The sequence below is a fragment of the Peromyscus eremicus genome, chromosome 15, assembly GCF_949786415.1.
Source record: "Peromyscus eremicus chromosome 15, PerEre_H2_v1, whole genome shotgun sequence".
In the NCBI taxonomy this organism is placed as follows: domain Eukaryota; kingdom Metazoa; phylum Chordata; class Mammalia; order Rodentia; family Cricetidae; genus Peromyscus; species Peromyscus eremicus.
Genome location: NC_081431.1, coordinates 31,410,600 through 31,436,578, shown reverse-complemented (window position 1 = coordinate 31,436,578; position 25,979 = coordinate 31,410,600). Strand labels below are relative to the sequence as shown.

At 40.1% G+C, this 25,979-nt stretch overlaps 1 protein-coding gene across 2 annotated transcripts in view; it reads right to left on the bottom strand.

Moving 5' to 3' along the window:
* Positions 1 to 270: 270 nt before the first annotated feature.
* Positions 271 to 25,979, bottom strand: part of Prrx1 (paired related homeobox 1) — a 65,199-nt gene continuing 39,490 nt past the window's right edge. Inside the window, exons 2-5 of one of the 2 annotated variants that reach the window (XM_059280462.1) lie at positions 15,008 to 15,183; positions 10,730 to 10,911; positions 6,970 to 7,041; positions 1,053 to 1,164 (exon numbers count right to left, since the gene is read on the bottom strand). In XM_059280462.1, the coding sequence (XP_059136445.1) occupies positions 6,987 to 7,041; positions 10,730 to 10,911; positions 15,008 to 15,183 (413 nt within the window). In that variant the 3' untranslated portion in view covers positions 1,053 to 1,164; positions 6,970 to 6,986. Of the gene's footprint in view, positions 1,165 to 6,969; positions 7,042 to 10,729; positions 10,912 to 15,007; positions 15,184 to 25,979 lie in introns of both variants that reach the window. The other variant, XM_059280461.1, reaches the window with a different exon arrangement.

The following is a 25,979-nucleotide window of genomic DNA, read 5'->3' as shown; positions in this document are numbered from 1 at the left end:
TGTTTGAGAAACTGCAAACTCAAGCTTGCAATATTTTATATATATAATATATATAAATATACACAGAATATATAGATATATATATAAGTGTGCATCTGACCACCCCTAAGGCACCAAAGAGATAAAGGCTATGCCTTTCACAATTCAGCATTTGTTTTCCTAAAAAAATTCTACAAAATATCCTACAAAATTTTCTCTTTTTCTCTAAAGCCAAAAGTACTTCTTCTACCAAAGAGCAAGTGACAGCAATTGTTCAAAAACAACAAAATCTTTAAGTTAGGATGTTTATTGTTTGGTTTGGATGAGGGATGGTGTTGATGGTGACATTATAATCTAGAGCTTAGAGCTTAAATCCACAGATTATCTCTAGATCTTAGAGCTTAGAGTGCACCAGACATGGCCAATCACATTGACTAAACAGGTCAGACACCAGAACATGTGTACATTTCTTATTCCTGAAGCTGATAGAAAAACCTTACTATGACAAACAGACATGGAGACAATGATACAGATTCTTCAGAAATACTTTGGATTTTCAAAATCTCCTAAAGGGATTTACTTAGAAGGAGTCAGAGTAAGGCACTGAGGTCAAATTGGCTACTGAGAAGTAATCTTTCACACACATATGTATGTATATGCGCATATACATACATACGTGTATGTGTGTGTGTGTGTGTTTCTTTGGCTGCTGCAGATTTTTTTTTATTCTCACACAGTTATAGGAATGGGTGGGCTGAGCCTAACTGAAGAAGCCTGGAGTATAATTAGCAAAGCATGGATAGAAGGAAAACACAATAAACACACACAGAAGCAAATGGTGATGATATCCGAGAGGAAGAAGGAACCACTGTTAACTAATTTTCATTTTGTTCCTCTCCTGCTTTTCTCCGCCATGGTCCCAATATTTTAGTTCTGGCTTTGTTTGTTTGCTTTTATTTTTTTCCAGCAGATGAAGAAATGACAGAACAGGATAGGTTTCTTATGGTTTTTGCTTTCTTCTTAGGCCTGTTTAATTATTTTTTTCCTCAGTTGACTGTTGGCACCTGGTTCCTCTGTAAACTATATTCCTTGGCCTTCAGTCTCAGGTTGGCAATGCTGTTGGCCATGTTGATACCCTGTGCAGGGCTATTGTTGGCACATGTGGCAGAATAAGTAGCCATGGCGCTGTAGGGACAAAGGAGAGAGCAGGGAGAACAACAGGCATTAGTTTCATAAAGCTGCAAGTCCATGCCCTGGGTGGAGATATTCTCAGGACAGGGGCAGGCAGGGCATTAAGGTGGATAGAGGACCTCTGGAGTCTCTGATAGCCCCAGCTTTCAATTAGTCTAAGGTCCTTGGAAAAGGGTGGCCATCTTTTACAGGGCATTGGGGAAGCAGAGGAAAACGAGATAGGGTAGGGAGAGGTATTTGCTGTGTTGAATACAGTGAGTAATGATTTATTTCTGAGGGAAGAGGATATTCTGCTCAAGTCAAATAGCAGGAGTTTCATCAGCTACTTAAACAGAGTCTAAGCTCTCCTGCCTATACCAGACAGCCTGTGGAACCAGTGGAGCAGATCAGCAAGGGAGTGACACTAGACTGAAAGAATTTTGCTTCTTCAGTCTGGGAAAGTGACCTTCATTTCAATGCATTTTGGATAATTGACAATAACCATAAGGAATGATGTACTTGTAGAATTGGTTGAGCAACCCAACATACTCCTCTGGCATTGTGATTCACTGGACAGTAGTAACAAACGTCAAATCAAGACTTTCCTATCAATGGGTCTTGATTTTTAAAGCTTCTCAAAAGTACTTGACTAGCACACACCACCTTTGGGGTGAGTCACTTTGGAGATTCTTAAAATTACAAAATAAACTTCCCAAGTTATAGTTTTACCATCCTTGATCTCAGATGTAACTGTTTCTCACTGTTTATATTGTTGAGAGAAACATGAGCTAGTTTTGATTGTCATAGACTATAGTTAAGACCTTGACAAGAACTCATCATTGGTGGGTTTTTATTCAGGGCATCCACAAATCTTTTTTTTAAAGGAAAAGAAAATGGTGTGTAGATGTGGGTGCAAATGGTCTCTTTCTCTGTGTGAAATAGTTAAAACAAGACTTTTTGGACTAAATGGAATGCTTCTAGCTGTTTCTAAGATTAGTAAAATCCCTTTCAACAGAGAGCTGAGATGAGACTTAGAATCGGGATGACATGCGCTCTTCCTGCCGCCCACATTCCAGTGAAATTTTGTCAGCCACACAGGAGTTTGTGGTTCTGGGATCAGATGACAAGATCAGAAAGAAGGAAAACTAAAGCTAGAGGGAATAGATCATTGGTGTTTAGCTGGGACAGCACAGAGTCAAGATTAGAGTTAAGACTCACAGTAGTCTATTTCGCCTCAGAATCTAGCATCTACCAAGAAAAACACGAGTTAAAGAAATATACTAAGTTTCAGATCACTTACTCACCCTATAAAACAAACCTTTTAAAAGCTTTATTACATGAGTATAAGTGACTGTGAGAATAAAGTCTACATTACAGCAGAAGTGAAAAGGTCCAAGGTTACAAAAGAATTCTACATGCTTACATTTCCTTTGTCTAGCTTTCCCTCTTGCTGATCGTTTCTGGGTAGATGGCCCTAAGTCTCCGACCCAGACAAGGCTAGGTTCTCCTGTAGCACCCTGTATTTTTGTTTTACTCATTTATTTCATGTATAATTAATAACTTGTTCAGTATCTGTCATTGTCATGTATAAGCTGCATAGATCACCACATCTGCTTTCTCCATCACCATATCCTCAGGTAGAGCTGACACCACATCCAGCACATATTTAGTGTTCAATAAACTGCTTACTGAATAAACAGCCATAGATAGATACACAGTGATTAAACTGATCTGTGCTCAGTGTCCCTGCCATCTGTAATCCTGCCGCAGAGATCTTTAAAAGGAATTCATTTATTCTGGAGAACTAGTCATTTCTGTAAAATTTAACTTAATGGAAGGAAAGAGTCAGAAGGATGTGACATAAGAGGGCATAATCATTGCGTATTCCTAGATCTGTAAAGATGTCTTTTCATAGTTAAAAAAAATGCATTAAAGCATAATAAAACAGACTGTTTTTATCAAGGTTCATCCAAGAGGCATAGGAGTCCTCAGTTAAAGCAGGCTTAAATTATGAATGAGTAAAAGATAACAATCCACTAAGACAAGGACAAAAGCCAAATAGATATCATTTAAATTCTAGATGAATTACATGCTTCTATCTAATATCCTATCAGAAATCAATGCAAACCCAAAATTTATAGTTCAAAACTTTCCAGGATATACCAAACACTCAAAAATTTAGTAGTTGCTAGGTGTGGTAGCACACACCTTTAATCCCAGCACTTGGGAGGCAGAGGCAGGTGGATCTCTGACTTTGAGGCCAGCCTGGTCTACAAAATAAGTTTCAGGACAGCCAGAGTTACACAGAGAAACCCTGTCTTGAAAAAACAAAAAACAGGGCTGGAGAGATGGCTCAGAGGTTAAGAGCACTGACTGCTCTTCCAGAGGTCCTGAGTTCAATTCCCAGCAACCGCATGGTGGCTCACAACCATCTGTAATGAGATCTGGTGCCCTCTTCTGACCTGCAGACATACATGCAGGCAGAACACTGTATACATAATAAATAAATCTTTAAAAAAAAAAACAAAACAACAAAAAAAAATAGTAGCTAAGAAAAGAGATAATAACCAGATTTGGAGAATATACCTAAATTATGGATTATCACAAAATGAAATTAGCTGTTCTCAATCAGGTTTCTATGAGAATATCAAGTCCTAAAGACAGTCTACAGTTATTAGCATTTTAAACACATGTTCAGAAATTGTCATTACAGGGTGTCTGTGTTATTTGTTAAATACTGGGAAGAGAACTGAGTGACTTCTGAATATACAAGGCTAAAACTTCATGAGAGAACTTAAAGAAAAAATGATCAATGTGAATTCTAGATTGTTATGGAATGATTTTGCTTTTAGATACTTTGCCTATGTTTCTAAGAGACTTGTTCTCCATCCTTTGAGATTCTGGGCAGCTAGGTCCTACCTCATAGAAATTCACCTTTTCTGTGATAACTGAAAGTGTTCTATTTCCTCGCTGGAAGAAGGGATTTGGAACCTTGGGGAGCATGTATTAATTTTCGGAAGTTGTTGTTACTATTTTTCTGAATTTTCTGCTGTAGTGTTGGCATCCATTCTGCTATAGCACATTGTTTTGGCTTCAATTATTTCATAGTCTGCTATCTATCTCATCTGATGTTTTAGCTGGAGTACTTTCTATGATAACACATCTCTTAGACACACTGAATTTCTCTCCAAGGTAGGTTGGCAGTAAGTAATATGAATCGATCTACTTTCTCACTCAAAACCAAATGAATAAGAATTAGGATAGTATCTTGCACAGGAGATTGAATATTCAGCAGGGCATTCAAGTGGCAGCCTGTACTAGCACAGCAGAGAGCAGGTCTTTTTGCACTCTGGTTCCGCAATGATGAAAGCGACAGCTAGCAGTGATTCTGTGGCAATCTTATATGAAGTCCCTCAAGTTACAGGGCCTGAAGTTAAGAAAGCAGTTGATATTAACGAATGACATTTGCACTCCCTTGGAAAGCTGGGTAAGTGATACAAGTTTCACTTGATAAATGCTTAAGAAAGTCACTAATTTTCAAAGATTGAACAAACTTAGTATTGTAGCATTTGCTAGCTGAATATGAGACTATGAAGAACGGACACCATATAATCCCACAAATCAGAATTTCAGTCATATTTTATACATTTTCCTCTGGGTGTTTGACATGGGTCTATTTTCACAGCTCAAGCTAAATGTGCAATATAGGCAAGCAATGGGCAGCTTTTTTTACATACCTACGACAAACATTATCAGTCAGAAAAGAGAGAAGTAACTACTGATGTCCCAAGAGTTGCTTAGTCATGCTTTAAACATAGCATTGGAAGGTGGAAGACTTGCTTGCATAAGTGACAACAGATGCAACAGAACCTTGAATGGCTGCCAATCTAAGAGACTATTCATGACCACCTGTTTTCTATGTCATGGAAACTTCTAAAACTCTGCTTTAGGAAAAGAGAGAGAGCCCTTAAATATCTTCCCACCAGAGAGGCACCAGAGAAGGTAATTAACTGATTTCAACCAAATAATGGGTCATCTAGCCCATGTAAAATTATCACTTGTTCCTACACAGAATGAAACTTCTTGGAATTACCAAAAAAAAAAAAAAAAAGACAGAAACTCAGTAATGTGTATCAGTTAAACACAGGACAGCCACCAAAAGCCCGGTCAACTGACAGACATCTAAGTGCTTAGTCTCCCACTGGGTAAGAATCTCTTACTCCTGTAAGCAGGGAGCACATATGAGCTGAGCGTCCTGGGACCGAGTTTTCAAAGGTCGGCTAATATACCATTTCTGATGAATTTTTAACAAAGCTCTTTGAATCTGTAACCAAGAAACTGTATTGCCAAATAAAGCACATGGAGACATTAGGGATGAGAAAGAGATGCTTGTCTTCCATCTGCTGACTCATCAAGTCTGCAGTGGGACTTCACAGAGCCAAATTTATTTTGAGAAGCATAAGGTTTTCCACTTCCTTATTTGGAGATTCCAAGCAGATGCAACCCAGCAGCATGCTAACCCCACTAACGGTTAGATAATTGTTTCCTCTGGAGACCAGTTCTACTTGATCTGAAAGGTGGTTTTTAAGGAAAACTGAGTGAAAATAATTGCCAATACCAAGGAAGTATGGCAAATATTCTAAACGGTTTGACTTCTAATCACCCATAGTGTCAGTCCTATAAATCACAAAACAGTTGAGGAGAAATGTTAATACTTGACTTGATCTTAAGTGCTATTTTCTGGTCAGCTTTTTTGAATACAGGATGACAAACTGCTCAAAACATCACCCTAAAGATGATTATGACAGCCTAAGGAGTATGTGAATGGTCCTTAGCATCCAAGTTCCCATCCACTCTAGCTTGTCTTTCACAGGTCCTAGTTTGTGGTTTTCTGAACCCTGAAATACAGCGGTTGGAAGCCATCTCTTTGGCTTGTTCTTTTGCCAACATGAGAACAATGGAAGTATGCTTATTTCATCTAAGAAAAGTAAATTTCAGTCTCCCTAGGGAAATGTACTTCTAAAGTAAGATCTCCCAAATCCTTTGGCAATGCGCCTATGTAACTTAAATCATCATTTCTTACTTCTGCTTGAAATTTGGAAGTTGAGTTTTAAAATATATACTTGGTTTTTCTAAGTGGACACATGGGACCGCATTTCATTAGTAAGACGTTAGTTTCCATCGCCTGTTCTGTGATCCCTCTATAATGTTCAACTTCTCTTTCTAGAAACATCTTCCTACTGCCACATGATCTTTTGTCTTTCCCTTTTTCAGTATTGAACATGCCATATTGTTTATCCCTAGATTCTCAACTCCCTTGTGAGACATACAATAGGGAAATTATGTCTAGCTCAATTTTTCAATATAAGGTTACATAATAAATCAACTATGATATTATCCTGAGAAGCAACAGAGGCAGGACAATAATGGAGTCTGACCCCCGGCTCATACTCTGGGTGTCTAAAGGCTCCCTAGTCAAAGTCTGTCAAATAAGACCATCATGGGAATTACTTCAGAGTGGAACAACAGAGATCAGAAGCCTAGCCTCACTCTAGACTGAATGGATCAGTCTTCATAGGCACAGCCCGGTCATCCCAGAACATAATCATGTTTGAAGCTGCTCTAGGCTGTCACACTTCCTTAGAAGGCGTGCTTTCTTACAGTTCTGAGTTCTAATTTCCCGCTTGGGGAAACTCCACTGCTTATATTTCTAAGACATCAGTCCCCAGTTTCTTTAAAAAAAAAAAAAAAAAAAAAACAACTAATTCCCCCTTAAGCCCTACCCCAAGAAGCCCCCCTCATCCCCATCTGACAAGTTACCTGTTCAGTGTCTTCCGTTAGAATCCGTTATGAAGCCCCTCGTGTAAACAACATCTTGGGAGGGACGAAGATCTATTTTTGAAAGTGTGAAAGGGAGAAATGAGCCAAATGCGTTGAGCAGATGTGAGCAGCACCATGACCAAGACCAACTGAGGGGAGGGGCACTATGAAAGAGCAATCAGTTGTTCTTTCCCTTGCCACTAGTTTCGAGTCCAGCCCTCCCTCTGTAAATGGCACTCCAGACCAGTACTACAGAGACAAGCCATTCACGAGCTACCTCTCAGAGCAACAAAGGTGTCTGGGGAAGGTTTCTTGGCTACTTCATCTCAAAGAATAGTATAGGATTTGGTTGATTTTTGCTACCCAAGAAGCATAACACTGGAAAGTAAGTTAGTGAGTCTTGATAATTTTAGTGTTTGTGTGCATTTTCATTCTCATAATTTGCTTAAAGAAAATAATTCTCTGCTAAGAAGTGTGTTTATGTCCCAAAGAAGCTTGCTTTTATTAGCTACAAGTAAATAAATAACAACCTCTACTAGGAAAGTAGTGTCCATGTTAGGAAATCCTTTGCTCCCTCTGGTACCTTAGTTGCCTGTCTGACATCATCATCTAGTGTCCTCAAGAGAATGGGTGAGGTCATACTGAGCCATAATTAGAGGGAGCCAAATGTCGTTGCTTGCCAGGGACAATCCTGATTTATACTCTTTGTCCTAATATAATTATTAGTATTCTAAAACCTTCCCAGTCCAGATGATATGTTATATGGTCTTTACACTCAATAGCAAAGACATCCAGCAAAAACAGGAGGAAGGGAGTTGGCCACTTCCCAGGCTATGATCTGACCATAGGCAGATACCTGCTTTTATGACTTGGTCCAGAGATGAGCTACTGAAGTCAGAAAACCACTCTCTCCGACAAAAGTGTCTACTCACTTTCCCGGGGTTCCATTATCAAACCACATAGGCCATCCCACTGGGATGCCTACACCCCAGAATAGAGACCCCAGCTGCAGACATGCTTTGCTGATCAAGAAAGAATGCTTGAACCAAGAAGCATTTAGATAGTTTTCTGATCTTATACTTTTTAGTACTTCCAATACAATGCACTGTGAAATTTGAATAGAATAGGCTAGCCATGCAACCCTATGTGCTGGACAGAAACAGGGCCCAGAAGTACTGTTCTAACTCTGCTTACTGAAGATTTAAACCTGGGGAAGTGTTCAGTTTCCTCTTGTTTTGAACCAGGGCAAGGACAGAGCTATCACACAGGAGTGGTCTAAAAGGTTAACCAAGATAAATGTCTTTTAATGAGTATCACATGTGAGGCAACTAGCTTGACATAATGGTACCAATAGCAACAACAACTATCGTTTCCTTTGCTTTTCATCATTTGTTTTTCTTTTATATTTCCTTAACAACAATTATGTTTCCTAGCAAGGTTCGAAATGTAAAATCATAATATATTTGATTCTAAACATAGTCAAAAAATCCCCAAGTAACAGAAATTAACCAAATTATAAACACTTCAGTCAACATTAGGTCAAAGAAACATATCATTCATTAAACTGTTGCCTTAAACTTTGTTTTTCTACGTATCCTGGATATTAATTTATTCTTCATACAATATATGAACAATCAGCTTCGGTATCACTTCACTTAGTTTTTTATAAACACTGTATTTAAGAGAAATAAATGCATACCATGAAATAAGTAAAGGGAACTAGGTTATACAGTCTTAAGTAAAAAAAAGCACGATACAAAAAATATGTACACTGAGATTATTCCTAAATAAAATATTGAACTCTAGTCATAAAATGAACTAATTAGTTATGTCAAGATGTTGAAATTATGGGTGGATTTTGGAAATGTATCTAGAATTTCTATCATTTTTCAACTAAAATAGAGTATTTCCCAAAAGGCACACACGAATCACCGTGTTACTAGTTTTCTGTTGGATGCAGACACCGGGGCTTATCTATCTTTGGTTCAGGTGGCCTAATTCAGTGCTAGTTCAGGACAGATTTCATCTCCATTTGTGTAGTATGCTGTGTTTGGCTTCATGGATAGAGACCACATGGCAGCCATGTGGATTGTGAATAGCTGGGGGTAAAAAAAAAAAAAAAAATCCCAATGAAGACATAAGCAGAAAAAGGAGCAATACTTCCTGGTTACAACCAAATTCAAACCAGAGATCTTAATGCAGCCAACCCTGAACTGCACCCATATCCCAAGGGGCTGGCTGAATCTGTAGACTGCCAGTAGTTGTAGGGAGAACAGGCCTCCCACTTACTTAAAATATTAAAGAATATGCTATTCCATAACAGCCTCCAAAATGTGTTCTTAGTAAGTTCCATGAGAGAAGCATCTAAATTTCAAGTAGGAAACATAGACATGACTGATCTTTCAAAGTCAGCCAGGATGGGGGCGATGAAGACCTAGCGTAGGAATAGGTCCCTCTCATTCTTCTAGACATGGGATATCTATCATTGAGATCAGAGCTACTTCAGGCTAATTTCACAAGAAATGTACCCAAAACTCCCAAATGCTCCTCTTATGGTATTTCTCTGAAGAAATTATTTGGACCAGAAAGACCATTTAGGTGAGGCTTTGAGATTTAATGACACCTACCAACTGTGGCAAAGTACTCATGTTTCCCAAATGTGCATTTCACATCTTTAGCTGGGCCCAATCTTCTGTAACCAGTTTTAAACCCCTCCTTAGGTCAAGAATTAGCTTTAAGAATAAAAAAATAAACAGATGTTGTTTAATAGAAAAATGAACATGTGCATAGTTCTTCCATAGAAATCAGCCAGACAGAATATATAGCCTTGACCTAGTGGTGTCTCCCAGGTTTAAAGAAGGACACACAAGCCTGATCATATGCTAAGCACAGGAATCCTAGATGTGATTGCACCAACCTATGCTTTCTGAACAGCATCCTGGATGGAGGGTAAAAGTCTCCAAATAGAGACTGGAATTGTCCTCTGTTATTTTCTGCTTCAAACATTCCCTTTTTAATATAAAAGTTTAGTGTATTTTTTTTCTTATTTAAAGCATACCACACAGAGTGAGAGAGAAAGAAGCATACCACAGAGAGAGAGGAAGGAAAAAGAGAGTGGGATAAACATTGTAATATATAAGAATTACAAATAGACTAGGAAGGCATTTGGGGGTCTTAAGAAAGCCTTACCCATTACCAAAGAACTAGGGCCATGAAAGTGATTGAACTTTTCTGTTGCTGAGTTTTCCTCTCCTCCCTCCCTCCATGTCTCCCTCCTTCTCCTTCCCTTCATCCCTCCCTCCCTCCTTCCTTTCCTTTTAATTCAAAATCAGTTTTATTGTGAAGAGTGCCTTTAGCCCTACAATTGGAGCATTACACATTGATTCTCTACTTGACCATAATACAGCACATGTGTCCTAAACGGGATAGTTTTGTTCTAGAATGGTTCCAAGAGGGGCACTGGATACGGTTTTCAAAGGATCTGTTCTTTTGTATTCTTTCCCAGTTTTGCAACCTTGGCAAGAATTCCTGAGTCCAAGAGGAGATTGCTGATGGTTGCCCCTCTCTCTTCTGCCCCAAACCCTGCTCCTGGGGCAACTAGCAATCTCCTGTAAAAATGTGGGGATGTCAGCAAGTTGAATGTCTCTGAAGAGGTTAACCCAGTAAGGAATGTCAACCAGCTGCAAAAGCAGCCTTGAGAGTGGTGGATGGCTGAGAAGCATGTGGAAGTGGAGCAAGGGACAGTGGGCCAGTCATTCACCTGTACGGAGAGGCTGTCCCCCAGGAGAGATAATCGGTGGGTCTAGGAGCAGGGCGAGGTACTATGGGCTGCTCCACAGCAGTCACGTCTCCTGAGTAGGACTTGAGGAGGGAAGCGTTTTTATTGGCCAGCATCGCTCTCTCATTCCGGCGGAACTTGGCTCTTCGGTTCTGAAACCACACCTGGAATATTATTGAGAGGGGAGAAAGATATAAAGAGGGAGAGGAAAAACAAAGAAAAGTAGGTTACAAATTTTGGCTGATTTTACTACACAATGCCATCCCAAGAAAGATTCGGGATGGGTCTGGAACCCTTCCTAAAACACTAGAAATATTGCAGTGTAATCCTTCCCCCAGGGCCTATGTGATTCAGAGTTAAACCTCTATGTCTGTGGAACACTTCAGTGGTAGAGCTTAGCATGTACAAAGCCCCATGTTAATCCCCTTGACTAAAGGACCTTGAAATGCTTCTAGTAATTAAGAACCCAGAGATGGGATCTATGAATAATAGATGAGACAAGGAAATGTAGGTTATAAACCCTGCTGTAATTATAATCAATAAAAGGAGGATTTCATTAGATGTTGGCAATGGATACATTGGTTTTCTAAGGGCATTTAAAAAATTCTTCAAAGCAGAATTTTTCGCCTGCTTTTATTGTGTTTGTTATTTAAAGAAAACCCTTTATCTCCCCCACACCTTCTGGCAAGGATTAAGAAGCAAATGATTCATATGAGAGGTGCAGGAAAAACCATCAGAGAGTGAGGCGGCAATAGAAGAAAACGAACCACTAAAGAGTGCCCAACAAATTGGCAACCCTTATGGGAGCTCAATCAAATGGTGACTCAAGAGACCAAGACTAATGGAAGGCAGATGTTCCGGGGTGTCCCTCTCCCCTCAAAGGTGTATCTGTACACTGATTCCTGCCTATAAGGTTCTAGCACTTCTAATGTATTGAACCTATTTATGTTCTATAAAGAAACTCTCAGCAGAAAAAAAAAATGGGCACTAGCCCTGAGAATTCAAATGAAGGACATTGATTTGCACATCTCAAGGAGTGTGGGTGGCCCTGACAGCATCTGCAATAGCTAATGATAAACTCATCACTTATTAAACTGCTCCCAGGACTAGTGACCTACATTGGGACTTACACGCTCTGTTTCTACTTAGCATGACAATTCTGCATATTGGGTTTTATCATTTCTACTTAAAAGTTGAGGAACATGTCCAGTGAGATTACAACACTGACGTTCTGTTGTTTTTTTTTTTTTACCTAAGGATGTCTAACCCATGACCATACAATTCTCCTATACTGCAATAGAATCTTAGCTATTCATTTATATTCATTCAAGAACTCCTTGTGGAGTGCTCATTGGAGCGCAGGCCTTGTACTAAATGCTGGGAAGAAAGAGATGAAGAGGACTGTTTCAAGCAGCTCGAAATTTATTAAAGGTGGATGTGTAAGTATATCTGAAATAATGCAAAGCAAATATTTTAGTCAAATCATAGAAATTATGACAGTATATGGGAAGAAATTACTCTAGGGGATGACATTTGCCTAAAATACCATGTTACTATTGCCCCACACACACACATACCACGGAATTATGTAGCATGCAGGACCTGAATGGAAATCAGCAAAGGTGAGATGAAATATCTCCTCCTTACCTTCCCAGTCCTCAGATCTTTCATTTGTAATGTGATCAACACATCGCTGTTACAATTAGTACTTTAAATGTAAATATAACTGGTGCCTTGCTCGATACTATCTACTGCCTTCCTACCGGAGAGTAAAATGAAAATTTCTTAACACAGAGAAAACGCTATTCAAGAATTAGCTCTCTCTTTATCATAAAGCCACATTACTTTCTACTGTGTCTTAAGCTCAGGGCTACCAGAGGACTTCCAGATGCAGTAGGTGACTGTCTACCTGCACACAGTTATACCAGACATTTCCTCTACTGGCAGCATTCTTTCTCTCTGTCCAAGTATCAAATTCAAGATTTTATTGTAACATCACTTCCTCCATGAAGTGTTGTAGTGAAAGGCAAAGACTTTAAGGTCTGAGAGAATTGGATAAAAATACCAGCTATCCTATACTAAGGATTTATCATTGAACTGTTATTTAATTTGTTTGTTACTTTGTCTCATAGTTGATTAAAAATGACTGACATGCTTACAAATAGTTATGAGTTGGTTCACAATGTACAATTAATAAGGGCATAGTCCCTTCTTTTTCCTTGGGCAGAGTGGATCATTATTTCTTCTACTCTATCAATAATTCCTGCAGATTTCTTTACTGTGGGGATCATCTCATGATGGCATCATCTGACGGTTTAATTGTCTTTTCTCTCTGTTCCAGACTGTGTCATCCTTAAGAAGAGGGTTAGGGTCTTATTTATGACCAACAAATCAAATCAGGTTAAAAAGTCCACAGTTGCTCAATAGGCATTTGAGGAAAAGGGGGAAATGAATTTTAAAAAGCTGAATAAAACTTATCCCCACACAAGAGGACTCCATCACCCAGTGAGGGGAGTTGATCCTCACTCAAGATAACTGGATACAATACCTGTGTCATATCGAGATAACTTGATACAGTACCTGTCATGTTATGATGAATGCCCTGAATATGGAGTCCCGGAGTTAGGGGATTAGTTTGATCTAGCCTGGGACTTTATGGAGAAATAATAAAGTCACAGGGGAACAATTCTTTGCCACTTGCCTAGGAAATGTTCACAGCAATGGAAGGCATTGGTTTGTAGTGTGGTGGAAAAGGAAGGAAAAAAGAGATAGATGGTAGACCCCCAGAAGATACATAGATTCCATTTTCCTGTCTCTCCCACCTTGTATATGTATGTGGGCATATATGTATGTATGTGTACAACATTCAACTGTTGTAGTTGAACAAGATAATCTCCCAACTCAGAAGTTACCCATTTGCATTTTTAAAACAATTTTCACCATTGTACTATCTATGTTTCCTTTCTCAAATTTGAAGCACTATTGCAAAACGGTGCTCTAAGACACTAGGGGCTACTAGTTTATTTACTTTAATTTCTTTTACATACAACATATTTTGACCATATTCTTTCCCATTCCCCAACTCCTCTCATGTCCTCCCTACCTCCTTACCTATCCAACCTCATGCTCTCTGTTTCTCTGTCTCTTTGTCTCTCTCCCTCTCTCTCAAATAAATAAATAAACAAAAAACGAAGGTAAAAACAATAAAAAAATTAAAATGCCAAAAAAGAGAAGAGCATGTTTTTTGTGTGTGGTTTGTGTGTGCATGTGAGTGTGTGATTGTGTGTGTGTGTGTGTGTGTGTGTGTGTGTGTGTTTTACTCATATAAAGTTGTTCATTTCACTGCAGGCTGATGTTGTGGAAATAGAAGTTGTAGAAGGTTAGGAAAGCAGAGGAAATTAAGAGCAGTGTGCGGAAAGCAACCTGGGGTGGTGTGCACTGAGGTTAATGTCAGTTCTATGAGTATGATGGGATGGAGAAAACAGGATCATAGTGTTGTCATATGAGTCCTAACAGCCAACACAGAGGCGTATCCTCCATATTCTGTCTCAGTTTCCTCGGGGCCAGAAAAAGGGCCTAGATGTCTTTCCTTGCATCGTTGTACTGCAATTCTTTCTTGTCTCATGGGGAGAACTTTGAGGTGGAGTGCCTGTCTCCCCACGCGGAAAATCTTCTCACACTCCTCTTCCAACTGGAGGAGTCACCATTACGCTACCTTCCCTTGACTTGCTTTATTTCATAGAGACATTGGAGACTGTAAGAAGTTATCTACTTCGAATGTGCTCTTAACTTAATTTCTCATATTCCTCTCCAGTCTTTATCACCATTCATAATCATGAATACTCAGAACAAGGTGCTGGAAGGTTTATATATTCTCCCAAGCTAGAGAAGAAAGCTCAGGTGAGGGAGAGTTAATAGCTTAGGCATGGCCGCTCTAGAGCTCAAGTTGAAAATTGGGGGTGCAGAGGCAAGCGCTCAAGTGGATGGCGTAATAGAACACCAAAGTGTAAGGTTCACAGCAACGGGAAAGAGCTAGCCTTCCCTACGGCATATTCCACCCTTCCTAAAGGCATTCTATTTGATTTTTTAAAAAATACCATTCAACCCAAAGAAACGCGGCCTGTCGTCCTACTTCATATTCACAGCCCTTCTCAGTACCAGCTCCGATCCCAAACCTCCAACTTATATTCATAAACAGTCTTCAGAGATGGGTTGCTGTGGAGGGGACACTTGGTACCTGCCACCCAGAGTATGAGTTACCTGCACTCTGGCCTCAGTGAGGTTCACCCGACGTGCAAGATCTTCTCGCACAAAAGCATCCGGGTAATGTGTCCGCTCGAAGACGCGCTCCAGGGCCTGCAGCTGGCTGCTGTTGAAGGTTGTTCTGTTTCTCCGTTGCTTTCTCTTCTTCTTTTCCTCTGAGTTCAACTGATCATCTGGAATGAAATTGATTGGGGATAAGGAATGAATACCACTCCAGAGGTCCCAGGTGGCCTAGATTTACCATTCTCTCTAATGGGAGATTGCTCATATCCCTAGCAATGTACTAACGTTAAACATTACTTTTCTTATACAAATCCTGGCAAGGGTCAAGAATCCTCCTCAGTTCTGGTGCCTTATTAATGCATCTATATGTAAGATTTGACCTGAGATGGTTGCCTGAAGAATATAACTTGCATGCTTTTCGAAGTCTGTTTCATACAAGAGGGCTAAAGGAAAAAATCTCATGCTTGTCTCTATTCTCTATATTTCACTAGAGATAGAAAAATAGAAGTAAATCACATTTTATCTTATTCCCTTACACAATATGATGTTCAATCATACAGTTTTATTACCAATTATACCAGCCACTTCCTGGCTCCTCTCCAAAGCACAGACCCAAGGTCACAAGTTCACATTTACAGAAATGAAACTGTTCAAAACCAACCAGAAGGATTTCCATTTTAACATGCTTTCTCTTTGAAGCAGTGACTCAAAACAATATTCACTAAAACCTCCATGCTGTTGCCCAAGCAGGCTTCAGCTTAGATCAAGGTTAATGTCAGGAACAATACCAGGAACCCAAGCAACCATTGGCTTGGGACTCACCCTAAGAAAACTCAAGAATGGGGAGCTGTTTCCTGAAATAGTGAAATGTTGCATTCTATATTGAATCGTAGGGTCCTGTGGATTGGAGGAACCTTTGGAAAATTACATCACTGAATTTTTACCTGCTGGGGTCTGTCTTGGGTTTGCTATGAATTATCCCAAAGCCATCTTGGTTTGCTAATCATTCAACAAGCAGCATACCCCCATTAGAGAGTAACATGGGCCTGTCTTGAACCCCTACGCAGCCCCAGGACAAGAATTATTGAGTGTGGAAACCAAGTGGTTGACCAACTGTGCTAATATCACCATCAACCCATTGTCCAGACACTTGAACTTCCCAGAGCCTATATGGCTCGTCTCCAATGCATTCCTTTATGGCAAATGCTGTGCATTAGCTTCTCACCAGAGAGGCTCAGCCCCCCCCCCCAAATTACATGGAGTAAAGATGATGGGAAAAGAGAAGTTGTATATTTTCTCCTTCTTCAACAAAAAGGAGCTCTCAGCTCTTTGTTTCCAGCACATCTAATCTTGGTTTTCTGTGACTAAACACACACACAGCACTATCAACAAAACTGCTAGCAAGAATTAAGATGTCTCATCAACATCCACCTCAGACGTAATATTATTGTTACCACAAACTAATAAATTAGAGCCTGTTCTAGATTTATGTTTTGGTTTAAGGTACAGGTTAGACCTAGGACTCCTGCAGGCAGATCTCTAGGTGCCTGATGGCCGAGACTACTATCTTCACACTCTGAGACTCCTTCTCCCTCCAGCTTCTTCAGAACTTAGAATAGACACTATATATTGTCCTTGGTAATTAAAGGCCCAGACACAATAAACACTGGCTGAAGTTTATTCCATGGGAAACATGAAACTTCTCTTGTCCTCAGAAATGTTTCTATAGAAAAAAAATGTGTAAGATCCTACCCAATTTCTCTAAGAAAGAGACTGTTGGCCACTGTTCTCTGACTGATACATGAGCTCCATTAATCCTCTTTATTTTTGATACTTATGGCACCTTGATGGAGCTTCCATTACACTCTACTGAAATTATCAAAGCAGCCACATTTTGATGATTCATTATTTGAATCATAATTTCTAAGGTCTCTCCAGGCCTAGAACATTCATAACTGACACTGTTTACCTATTAGGAAAATTAATTGACAATAATATCAACACTATAATTCAGACGTGTAGGACCTAAAGTCTTTTAGCACTTCTCTTGCACGTACAATCTCCTCCCTGTTCAACTGCTTGAAAACATTTGTATTATTCTTATTGTCTTCCCTCCCCACCCCCAGATCTCTTATCCACAGATCAATACGCCTAGCTCTCTGGGTATCTCTGAGTCTTCAGGGACTTTGAGACCAGTACCTTATCATGAAATTTCATGTTTCCATTAAACATGAATCTGCAAAAAGTCCTTAGCTTCTATACTCTTCTAAATTTGAGACCTATCAGACCACAAGTTAATATTTTTCTCATATAAAGAAAGCCCCAGATTAAGTAAATACTCTGATTTTTCTTCACTCAAGAAAATTCTTTCTCCTGTATAATCACAAGCTCCAAATCCTTTGTTCTGTTTTGTGATCCTGTTTCTCCTTGTACTGCCAAGCTCTGATCAAGGTCAAGAATATTTCACGTCTTGTTCTTGGTGCCACAACCTGCCACATAATCACTCGGTAGTTCTTTGAAATCTCCCACTGTTCGTTGAAATTCCACTGACTGTCCACTATAAAAACCACCAACTCCCCTGCGGTGGGAGTAAGGGAAATGGAGGATTACAGTTTATGACAGGGGATAAATAGCTATGATGATCTCAAGTGATTCCAGCAAGAGCTTCCCAGTGAAGGTTCTTGTTGTTTTTAACAAATGAAAACATCAGTTCAGATCACGTTGAAGGTGAGAAAATAACATGACATGCAAATAACAAGAGTCCCAGGAGTCTGGCTCTGGCCAATGTCCTTCAAAGCCCAAGTCAAATGGAAAGAGACAATGAGTAGGCAGCGGAGACAGCATGCACGGCAGCCCTTTGGCTCATCTGTCTTTGCTCACTACTCACAGTCTGAGAGGTTTCCCTACCACTGAGGAACAGGCCGCAGTACGGTGTCTTCCACAGCAGGAGAGGATAAGTAAATACTGGCAAAGTTTACAAATTCAGGGCTCTTGAAAAACGTGTGATACATACATTCATCAGACTTGGGGCTCTGGTTGAACACAAGGAAGGAAAGCAGTGGGTGTTTATCAGAGCGGGAGGGTCATCTTTCTGTGGAGGGCAGCCATAGTGAAAGGGAATTTCAAAAGATGTGGTCCATAGGCACTAATATCCAAATGGATGATGGGATGGGCATTATTCTTTAGCATTCTAAAGGGATTGGGACCTTAGCACACATAATAACCATGAATTGTGGATACATTTTATTAAAATCATGTAAATCCAAGGGATGATGAATCATAAAATGCTTGCACCAAATAAAACACACAAAAAAAATTACCTAATCCATCCCTCTCATTTTGCAGATGAGGTAGGGACCTAGAAGAACAGAGTGATTTGCCCAAAATAATAATGAAAATTTGAGATTTCTAGACAAAGCTGGAGGCCAAGACACCTAATTCCACTCCATTCTTGCATGTGAATGGCAATATTCATGCTATGCCATAGACAAACAAGAAAGCGTCCACAAGGCGAATAGACTGCTACCTGGGGAAATTATTCATGGGAAACGTTTCATCATGCTAGCTGTTATAAAGATATTATAAGGAGGGTCTGTGAACAAAAATCAATGTGTCATATACTATTCTTGCTGGAATGCCCATTAAAAATGAAGCTATGTTCATCTGAGTAGGCTGTTTGCTTCGGGTATTCTGTGCTTTCTTATTCAGATGCCTTCTTCAGTATCTCTGGTTATTTTCACACAAAAGAACACCCCATCTTCAATCTTTTCCCCAGGAAACATATGGGCATACTTCTCTTTCATTTTAAGGGACACATTAAACTTGATGTGTCATAGGAAAGACATCTCGCATTTTACCACCTGTGTTAAGACTTGGCTAACAATTACATTCTATATTGACCTATCCCTTTCCAAATCCCCGTGCATATGTAAGTATTTTATCAAATACTATGTAAAAATTACAGTCCAATTCTTTCCAGGTGGATATTCTTGCCATTGTGCATTCAATCATTATTGTGGAAGAGATACAGGAAGCCCAGATGAGCTGACAACAAAGGTTGGAAGAGTTAGACCTATACTATCATGTAGAAGCAGGGCCCAGAGAATTAGAACCCTGGTGTGTAGCATGAATCTTAGAGGTACTTATTAATAAAATCAAACCTGAGGCCAGTTATTGGGGTGAATGCTGGAAGGTCAGAGAAGCAGAACAAGCCATAGCTACCTCACCTCACCAGTTCCTTAGCTGATCCTGTTTCCTCAGACTGGAAGCCTCTGAGTCCTTATCCAAATGAATCTCAGCTGAACTGCTTCTTGAAAGCCTGAATGCTTAACCAGCCAAAAGCTTCTAGTTTCTGGTCTTCACGCCTTATATACCTTTCTGCCTTCTGCCATTACTCCCTGGGCTTAAAGGCTCACTTTCTGGGATTAAAAGCATGAGTCACCATGCTTGGCTGTATCCTTGAACACACAGAGACCTAGGTAGATCTTTGCCTCTGGAAAGCTAGGATTAAAGGCGTGTGCTACCACTGCCTATCCTCTATGTTTAATATTGTGGCTGTTCTGTTCTCTGACTCCAGATAAGTTTATTAGCGTGCACAATATTTCGGGGAACACAATATCACCACACTGGTGTCTAAAGGATTTGGTGATTCCTGAATTGTGATGATTCTTTTAATAGTGCAAAACAACTAATTAGGCCAGGAATGTCTTTGTTTCTGGATAGTGTGTCTTCTTAAGATCTAGACAGAGGAAAAGCCTTGGGGTCTTGTTGCTTTGTAAATGCGAGGCTCAGCCCTTCATTTTCACCTCTTCTGTGAAAAGCAGCTTTGAGATGATTGAGTGATTTAAATAATTGGGAACACATACATGACAGAAATGCTAAAGGGCGATGTTTTCAGTGGGTCAGAGATGAAATGCTTCACAAGAAAAAGGGGTCAGAAACCCTTGCAGGAGAAATTGTATATTCACTCATGGCTCAAAAAAAAATAAATAAATAAATAAATAATGCTCACCCTGGCTGTATCGTAAAGTTTCCTCTGCATTCTGCATGAGATGGCTGGCATTGCCCTGCAAGTAGTGTGCAGAAAGCAGAAAACTATCCCTTCAAGTATCAGGACCAGGCAGCCATGGCAATCCCTACTCGCTAAGACCTTACAACCCCCACGCAGTCTCTGAATGTGTGCTGTGCTGTGTCCAGTAGGAGAAACCTCTGAGGTCCAAGATCAATGGTCAGCCCAACGTAATTTAAAGGTATAGTAAAAATATATTTTAGGAAGAAAATCGCAGTAAAAAATGTGTTCCCTGTGCCTGAGTCACATCAATGTGGGAAGAAATCTGATGCAAGAAGATAAAATGACAACTCCAGTAGCAGAAACCAACGACCACATCAAAGCTTGTCATCTGTCTCTGGGTTGGAATCATGGCAGGCAAGCGGATCTGAAGTGCGGACCGCTGATCACTTTATGGGCACTGGAGAATGTTTTCAAAGCAATTTATATTGCACAACAGCTACTTACTTTAATGGGATTTGTGTGGTTCAGGCCCTGTAACCTTTAGAAAATTGAGAGGAAGTATAATTGCAAAAGCCACTAAAAGCTGTTTTGCTTTGATAGCCAGGCCTATGAGAAGCAGTGAAATACAACTATGGTGTTTGTCTGCGTTTCCTTGGGTACACTCAGCTTTAACTGAAGTCAGGGCAGCAGCGTCCTTCTAACATGTGCCCTGTTAAGTGGTTCAGATACCACTTAGCTGGAGACACGGTTGCAAAGTGTATGGAGCTTCACTATCACAATGACCAAAGCCAGGTTTAGTAGCATGCCTACCCTTTCTTAACATCATGGTCCCTCACCACTGATTCTCATCTACTGTGCAGAGAGACGAGGGCTCTGACAAATACACAACTATTCAGTCATTATAGGTAAATGATCACCTTAGAGCTGCCAGTCCCACACCATATGGTGAAACTAGGCAGGTGTACTTTTCCTTTTGCTGTCAAGTTGGCATGGATTTAGTTTGTTTTTAGTCAGGCACCAGTCTAAGTCTTGCAAAAATAATATTAAAACACACAAAATGTGATTATTCTTTCAAGAAAAAAAAAGAATGTTCTAAAGACATGAAAGGGGGGCTGGAGAAATGGCTCTGTGGTTAAGGGCACATACTTTTCTTGCGTAAGGCCAGAGTTGCAGCACGCACATCATAACTACCCATAACTTGAGCTCCAGGCAGTCTGATGCCCTCCTCTGGCTTCTACATGTCCACAGGCACCTGTACTCACAAGCACAGGCGCACACACACACACACACACACACACATTTAATCTTTGAAGAATTTTATTTTTAATGGTCCTGACTAAAAAGGTGAGCCTGTGGTTCTGTATATAATCTCAAATTGTAGCTTTCTCGTTACAGCCAACCTTCCTTGGAAACAGAAAGCACTAAAACTGTGAGGTACCTTACTGAGGTTGGTATTGCTTTAAATCTTTCATCTTCTCTGTAAGGCAAATGTATCTCCACAGTGCTAAAATGTTAACACAATTCATATCACTTTTATGTGCTTTAGTTCTCAAGATGTGTCTCTTAAGGCATTTCTGATGAGAACTCCTGAGGGAATCCAATACAAACAAACCTTCCTATGCAGTTCTATATCAGAACTCTAACTTGTTCTGGGGCTGTGTAGAATATGTACAAGGTTCTAGGTTTGATCTCCAGAACCACCAAATTACAACAAACAACAACAATAATGATAATACATTCTAGATATTGAGTTATCCGATGATAGAGTACCTTCTCTTTGATAGAGACATAAAGATCTGGGGTTAGATATGTACAGTACCTTCAGTTTCTGAGTCCTCAATCAGGTCCACCTAACTGTAATGGAGGGGATACAGAGCAGGAAGCATCCCAGCTTAGAAACCCAGATCCCTGTTTTCCTGTAGTCCTACCCAGTATTCTCGGTGACCTTGGACTTCCTGCTTCACTTCTCTGAGCCTCTTTTCAAAGCAACCAGAAGAGAGAGGAAGACTCAGTTCTCAAGGTTGCCTGAGGCCTTCAGAAATGCATCCTAAGCAGCCAGTGAGTCACAGGGAAAGCATGTGTAAGTGGTTGTGTGGCTGCCATTATAGGTGTGATTTCTCTTTGGAAATGAACTAGTCCGACCGTTGTGCTGAGCCTTTTGCCTTCTGATCCCCCTGGGTAGTGAGCCATCCATTCACAGAATAGCTACAGGCGAAGTCACAAGACACTTTAGACATGGTGACCACGTTTTGATCACATTGGGTGAGTGTGTAGCTCGAAGCTAACAAGACTCATTCATAAAAGCTGTAAACATCAGTAGGAAGAAAGACAGGGTGGTAGACCCAGCAAAGCATAAGGAAATCCCTAGTTTGTCCCAGACACTCCACTGGGGACACTCTGGCTCTTAGTTAATTACTCGCTTTTTACTGAGCCAATTTCTCTTTCTAAAGTTCGCTTTGGAAATAAATATTCAAATATCAAGCAGATGCCAGCACTCAAATAGGTAAGGAATTCATAACTTTTGTAAGCAACCTCACCAGAAATTAGTATTTTCGAAAACACAGGGAAAAAGAAGGCCAAAGGCTAAATCCAGGCTATGAAAATGCAATTATTCCCAGCTCATTTGCTTTGTGTTAACTAATTTGGTTGCCACATGTCTAAAAACTAAAAGTCACATTACTCAATATTTATTCAGTGAGTTTTCTTTCTTCCTCTTCTTTTTTTTTCTTTCTTTTTTATGTCTGAGCATTTTGGGAAATACCAAAAGATTTTTTAAAATGAAAGAAAGAAACCACCAAGGAAGACACAATTCTAGGAAAAGAATAAACTCTGAATCGCATTTTAGAAGCTTTCTAAACTCCGGGTATTCCAGGTGTGTGGTCCCCTGAGGTGACTGCTCCCTCCACGGACAGCTCTGGGTGAGGTGTATGCTGCTGCTGGACACCCTTCCTTTGCGAAGACTGTTTCCACTTTATAAAAGGCTTGACATCAATCCTGAATGGCATTGCCGGTAGGAACTGGCAATAGCATGTGGATCAATGTGCTCCAGGTCAGTTTTTAAGGTAATTCTTTTATTTGTTACATTTTAAAATGTTGCTTTAAAAACTGTTTTTGTTTTTTTTTTTTTTTTTTAAAAAAGCAGGCTTAAGAAAAACACTCCTGGGATCAGACTGCAATGAGTAAGATGTCCACAGTTAATGAATGAACTCAGCCCTTGGAAGGACAGGACTAGTGAAACAGAGAGGGCTCTTCTCCTGGAATTAACAAACAAGTAGTAGTTAAAAGGTATTTGAGCTCTTAGAATAGAGTGTGACTTAGACTGCCTTGCACATTTTTATTTTAGATCGAAAGACCAAAATGCTTCTAGCAGAGAAGCCCTAGGGAACAGAGCTAGCTGTCCATCACAATAAAACACAGAGGCAAGGGCATCTTAGTATCTGCCAGTAAACAAGGCATTCTGAAGATACCAAAATAATCAGAAGAGAGGAGGATGCCAATGTGCCCAACATAAGAAGTCTGACATTGAAAAATAGTGTTTTAGTAAAGGAAATTAAAATTCTCCTTAAAGAACGAGAAAAGTGAAAGTATAGTGACTCACAGCTTAGAATTTATTTTTGCAGGGGTGACATCTCCCAGTGTCAATATTTTCATATGTAAACTCTGCTGCTGTCTCAGTCAGTTCAGGTTGCCATCATCAACTCTCTCAGACTGTGAGTTACAGAACTGTATCTCTCATAGCCTGGAAACTGGGGAGCTTTAGAGCCTGAGTGTGGGCCTATTCAGTTCCTTAACATTATCAGAGGGGGCGTGTTTTCTTGGGGGTAACAAGGATTGAATTCTATCTTGAAGACTCCACCCTCATAACCTCATCTGAACGTAATCACTTCCCCAAGACCTGACCTCCAAACACATCACACTCAGTGTTATAGCTACAACCCCCGAACTGGGATGGAGGTGGCGGTGGGGTGAGGGTAAGCATTTGCTTCATGAGAATCGCTTTGACACAAAGAGTTCACGTACTTTCAGAGGAATCCATTTGCAGCAACTAGTTACACACCATTGCCTTTTGCTTTAAAACATATTGTGTCTTAGTAATTATTACTAGTAATTCTAGAAATAAATATGGGTTGGAAAACAGAGGGATTGGAATCTAATTCAAGGAGTTACTGGCCAAGGCTGTGACATCAACCCGCAGTGCAACCAATGTCTCAATGTGAAATCATGGGATTGTTTTGATATTTCAAGGCCCTCGCCAGATAGAAAGTGTCCCGTAGTGGTTTGCTTTACATGGTAACTAAATTATGCTCTTTTGATGGTAGTGTGTTCCTTTTTTTTTTTTTTTTTAAAGAAAATCATTGGCTCAATTAAAAATTATATGAGGGCTGTGCTGTAATTAGCATGCCTGGGGAAATCCTGGGTGATTGACAAATACCTGAATGCCAAAAGAATCTCACAGGGATTAATCTCCAGGTTGAAAGTGATATGAATGTTATTTTATAAGAAATAATTCATGTACAATTATTGTCTAGACAAGGAAGAAACCTAGCAGTCAGTTACTGTGTCTTCTAGCTGAACTAAAAGGAAATAGTAATAACTATATACCATTTCCATTTCTTCAGTCTTTGACCCCCTTTCAGTGAGTTAGAACATTCTCCTTACGGCAAACACTGCTTATATCAACTACTGAAGGCCAGTTCTAAAATGACTGACTCTAACTGTAGTCGAAACCAATCATGACCTTCACGTCCTCTCACTGTCACCCCAAATATCTACCAGCTTCCTGTTGCCACCTGGGAAAGTTGGCTCTCTGGATGCAGAGAAGTGCCACATACAGTCTGCTCTCGGGGGATTTCATGACGATTTGAGAAACAAAATTGCAATGGAAAAGTAACAGCAGAGAAAATATATGCATTCAACTTAGCGGCCACCAGAGGCAGCAGTAGGCAAAGGAGGAGGACTGAGATGCCCCGTGAGTGCTAGGGTGGAGACACAACCTGCGTGAGCTTCCTTCGCTTGTGTTGGAAGCTCAGCATCCTTCCTCAGGTTCAACATTGCTTTGAGTTCCGTTTTCTCTGCCCTAGTAGTAGCATTAATGGTGACCAATGTCTTTGGGATTTTTTTTTTAAACTTCTATTGTGTCTCTTGTGGCCGAATGAAACATCCTTGGCCCTACCCTTATCCGTGCACTTTACTGTGTCCTCAAAGTCTCAACTTCCTGCCAGCTCTTTGCAGGAACTTCCTCTAACAAGCAGTAGACCTCTCCTCACTGTTTCCCTGACTCCCAGCATTTTAGCCCACTTAATAACCCTTACAAACCTTTATGGAAATCTGTAAGGTCTTATGTTCATTGCCGACATAGTAGACTGTTGTGTCTTGAAGGCAAGCGCTTTGTCTGACTTGCTAAGTGTGACGTTGTGGCATCCAGCAATAGTACCCAGCACAGTTTAGGAACTTTTCTTGGAATAACTAAAGGAATACATTAAACTCCTTAGTGAAAATGTCTTGCATGACCTAGCCAGTTCACACTTAGCTACTGAGCCTGGCAACTCTTTCAGGCATCGGTTTCTACTTAAATAAAAAAAAATCTTGGCACATAAATTTTTGAATGACTAAGGTTTACTGTAGTCTTGATAAAGGACATAATGTCCAGGGTTAGCATTTATTCAGATCTTTGGTGTACTCTATCAGTGGCTTTGCATCAGAGATTATCCAGTAGATCAATAACTCTTCTCGGTTGAAAATGGAACCCTTGAAGGCAGATGAGGTGTGACAATGTCACAGTCCTAGTAGCCTTTAATAAATGTTAGACCCTGATAATGGCAGCACTTATGGAATTATTGACCAGTTTGGTCTTATGAAGGCAAAGGGAGTCTTGAAAGATGGCTCAGTGCAATTCTGTGTTCCCAAAGACTTGCATACTTCAGACTGTTTTCCTTTTAGCCACTCATCTCCAGG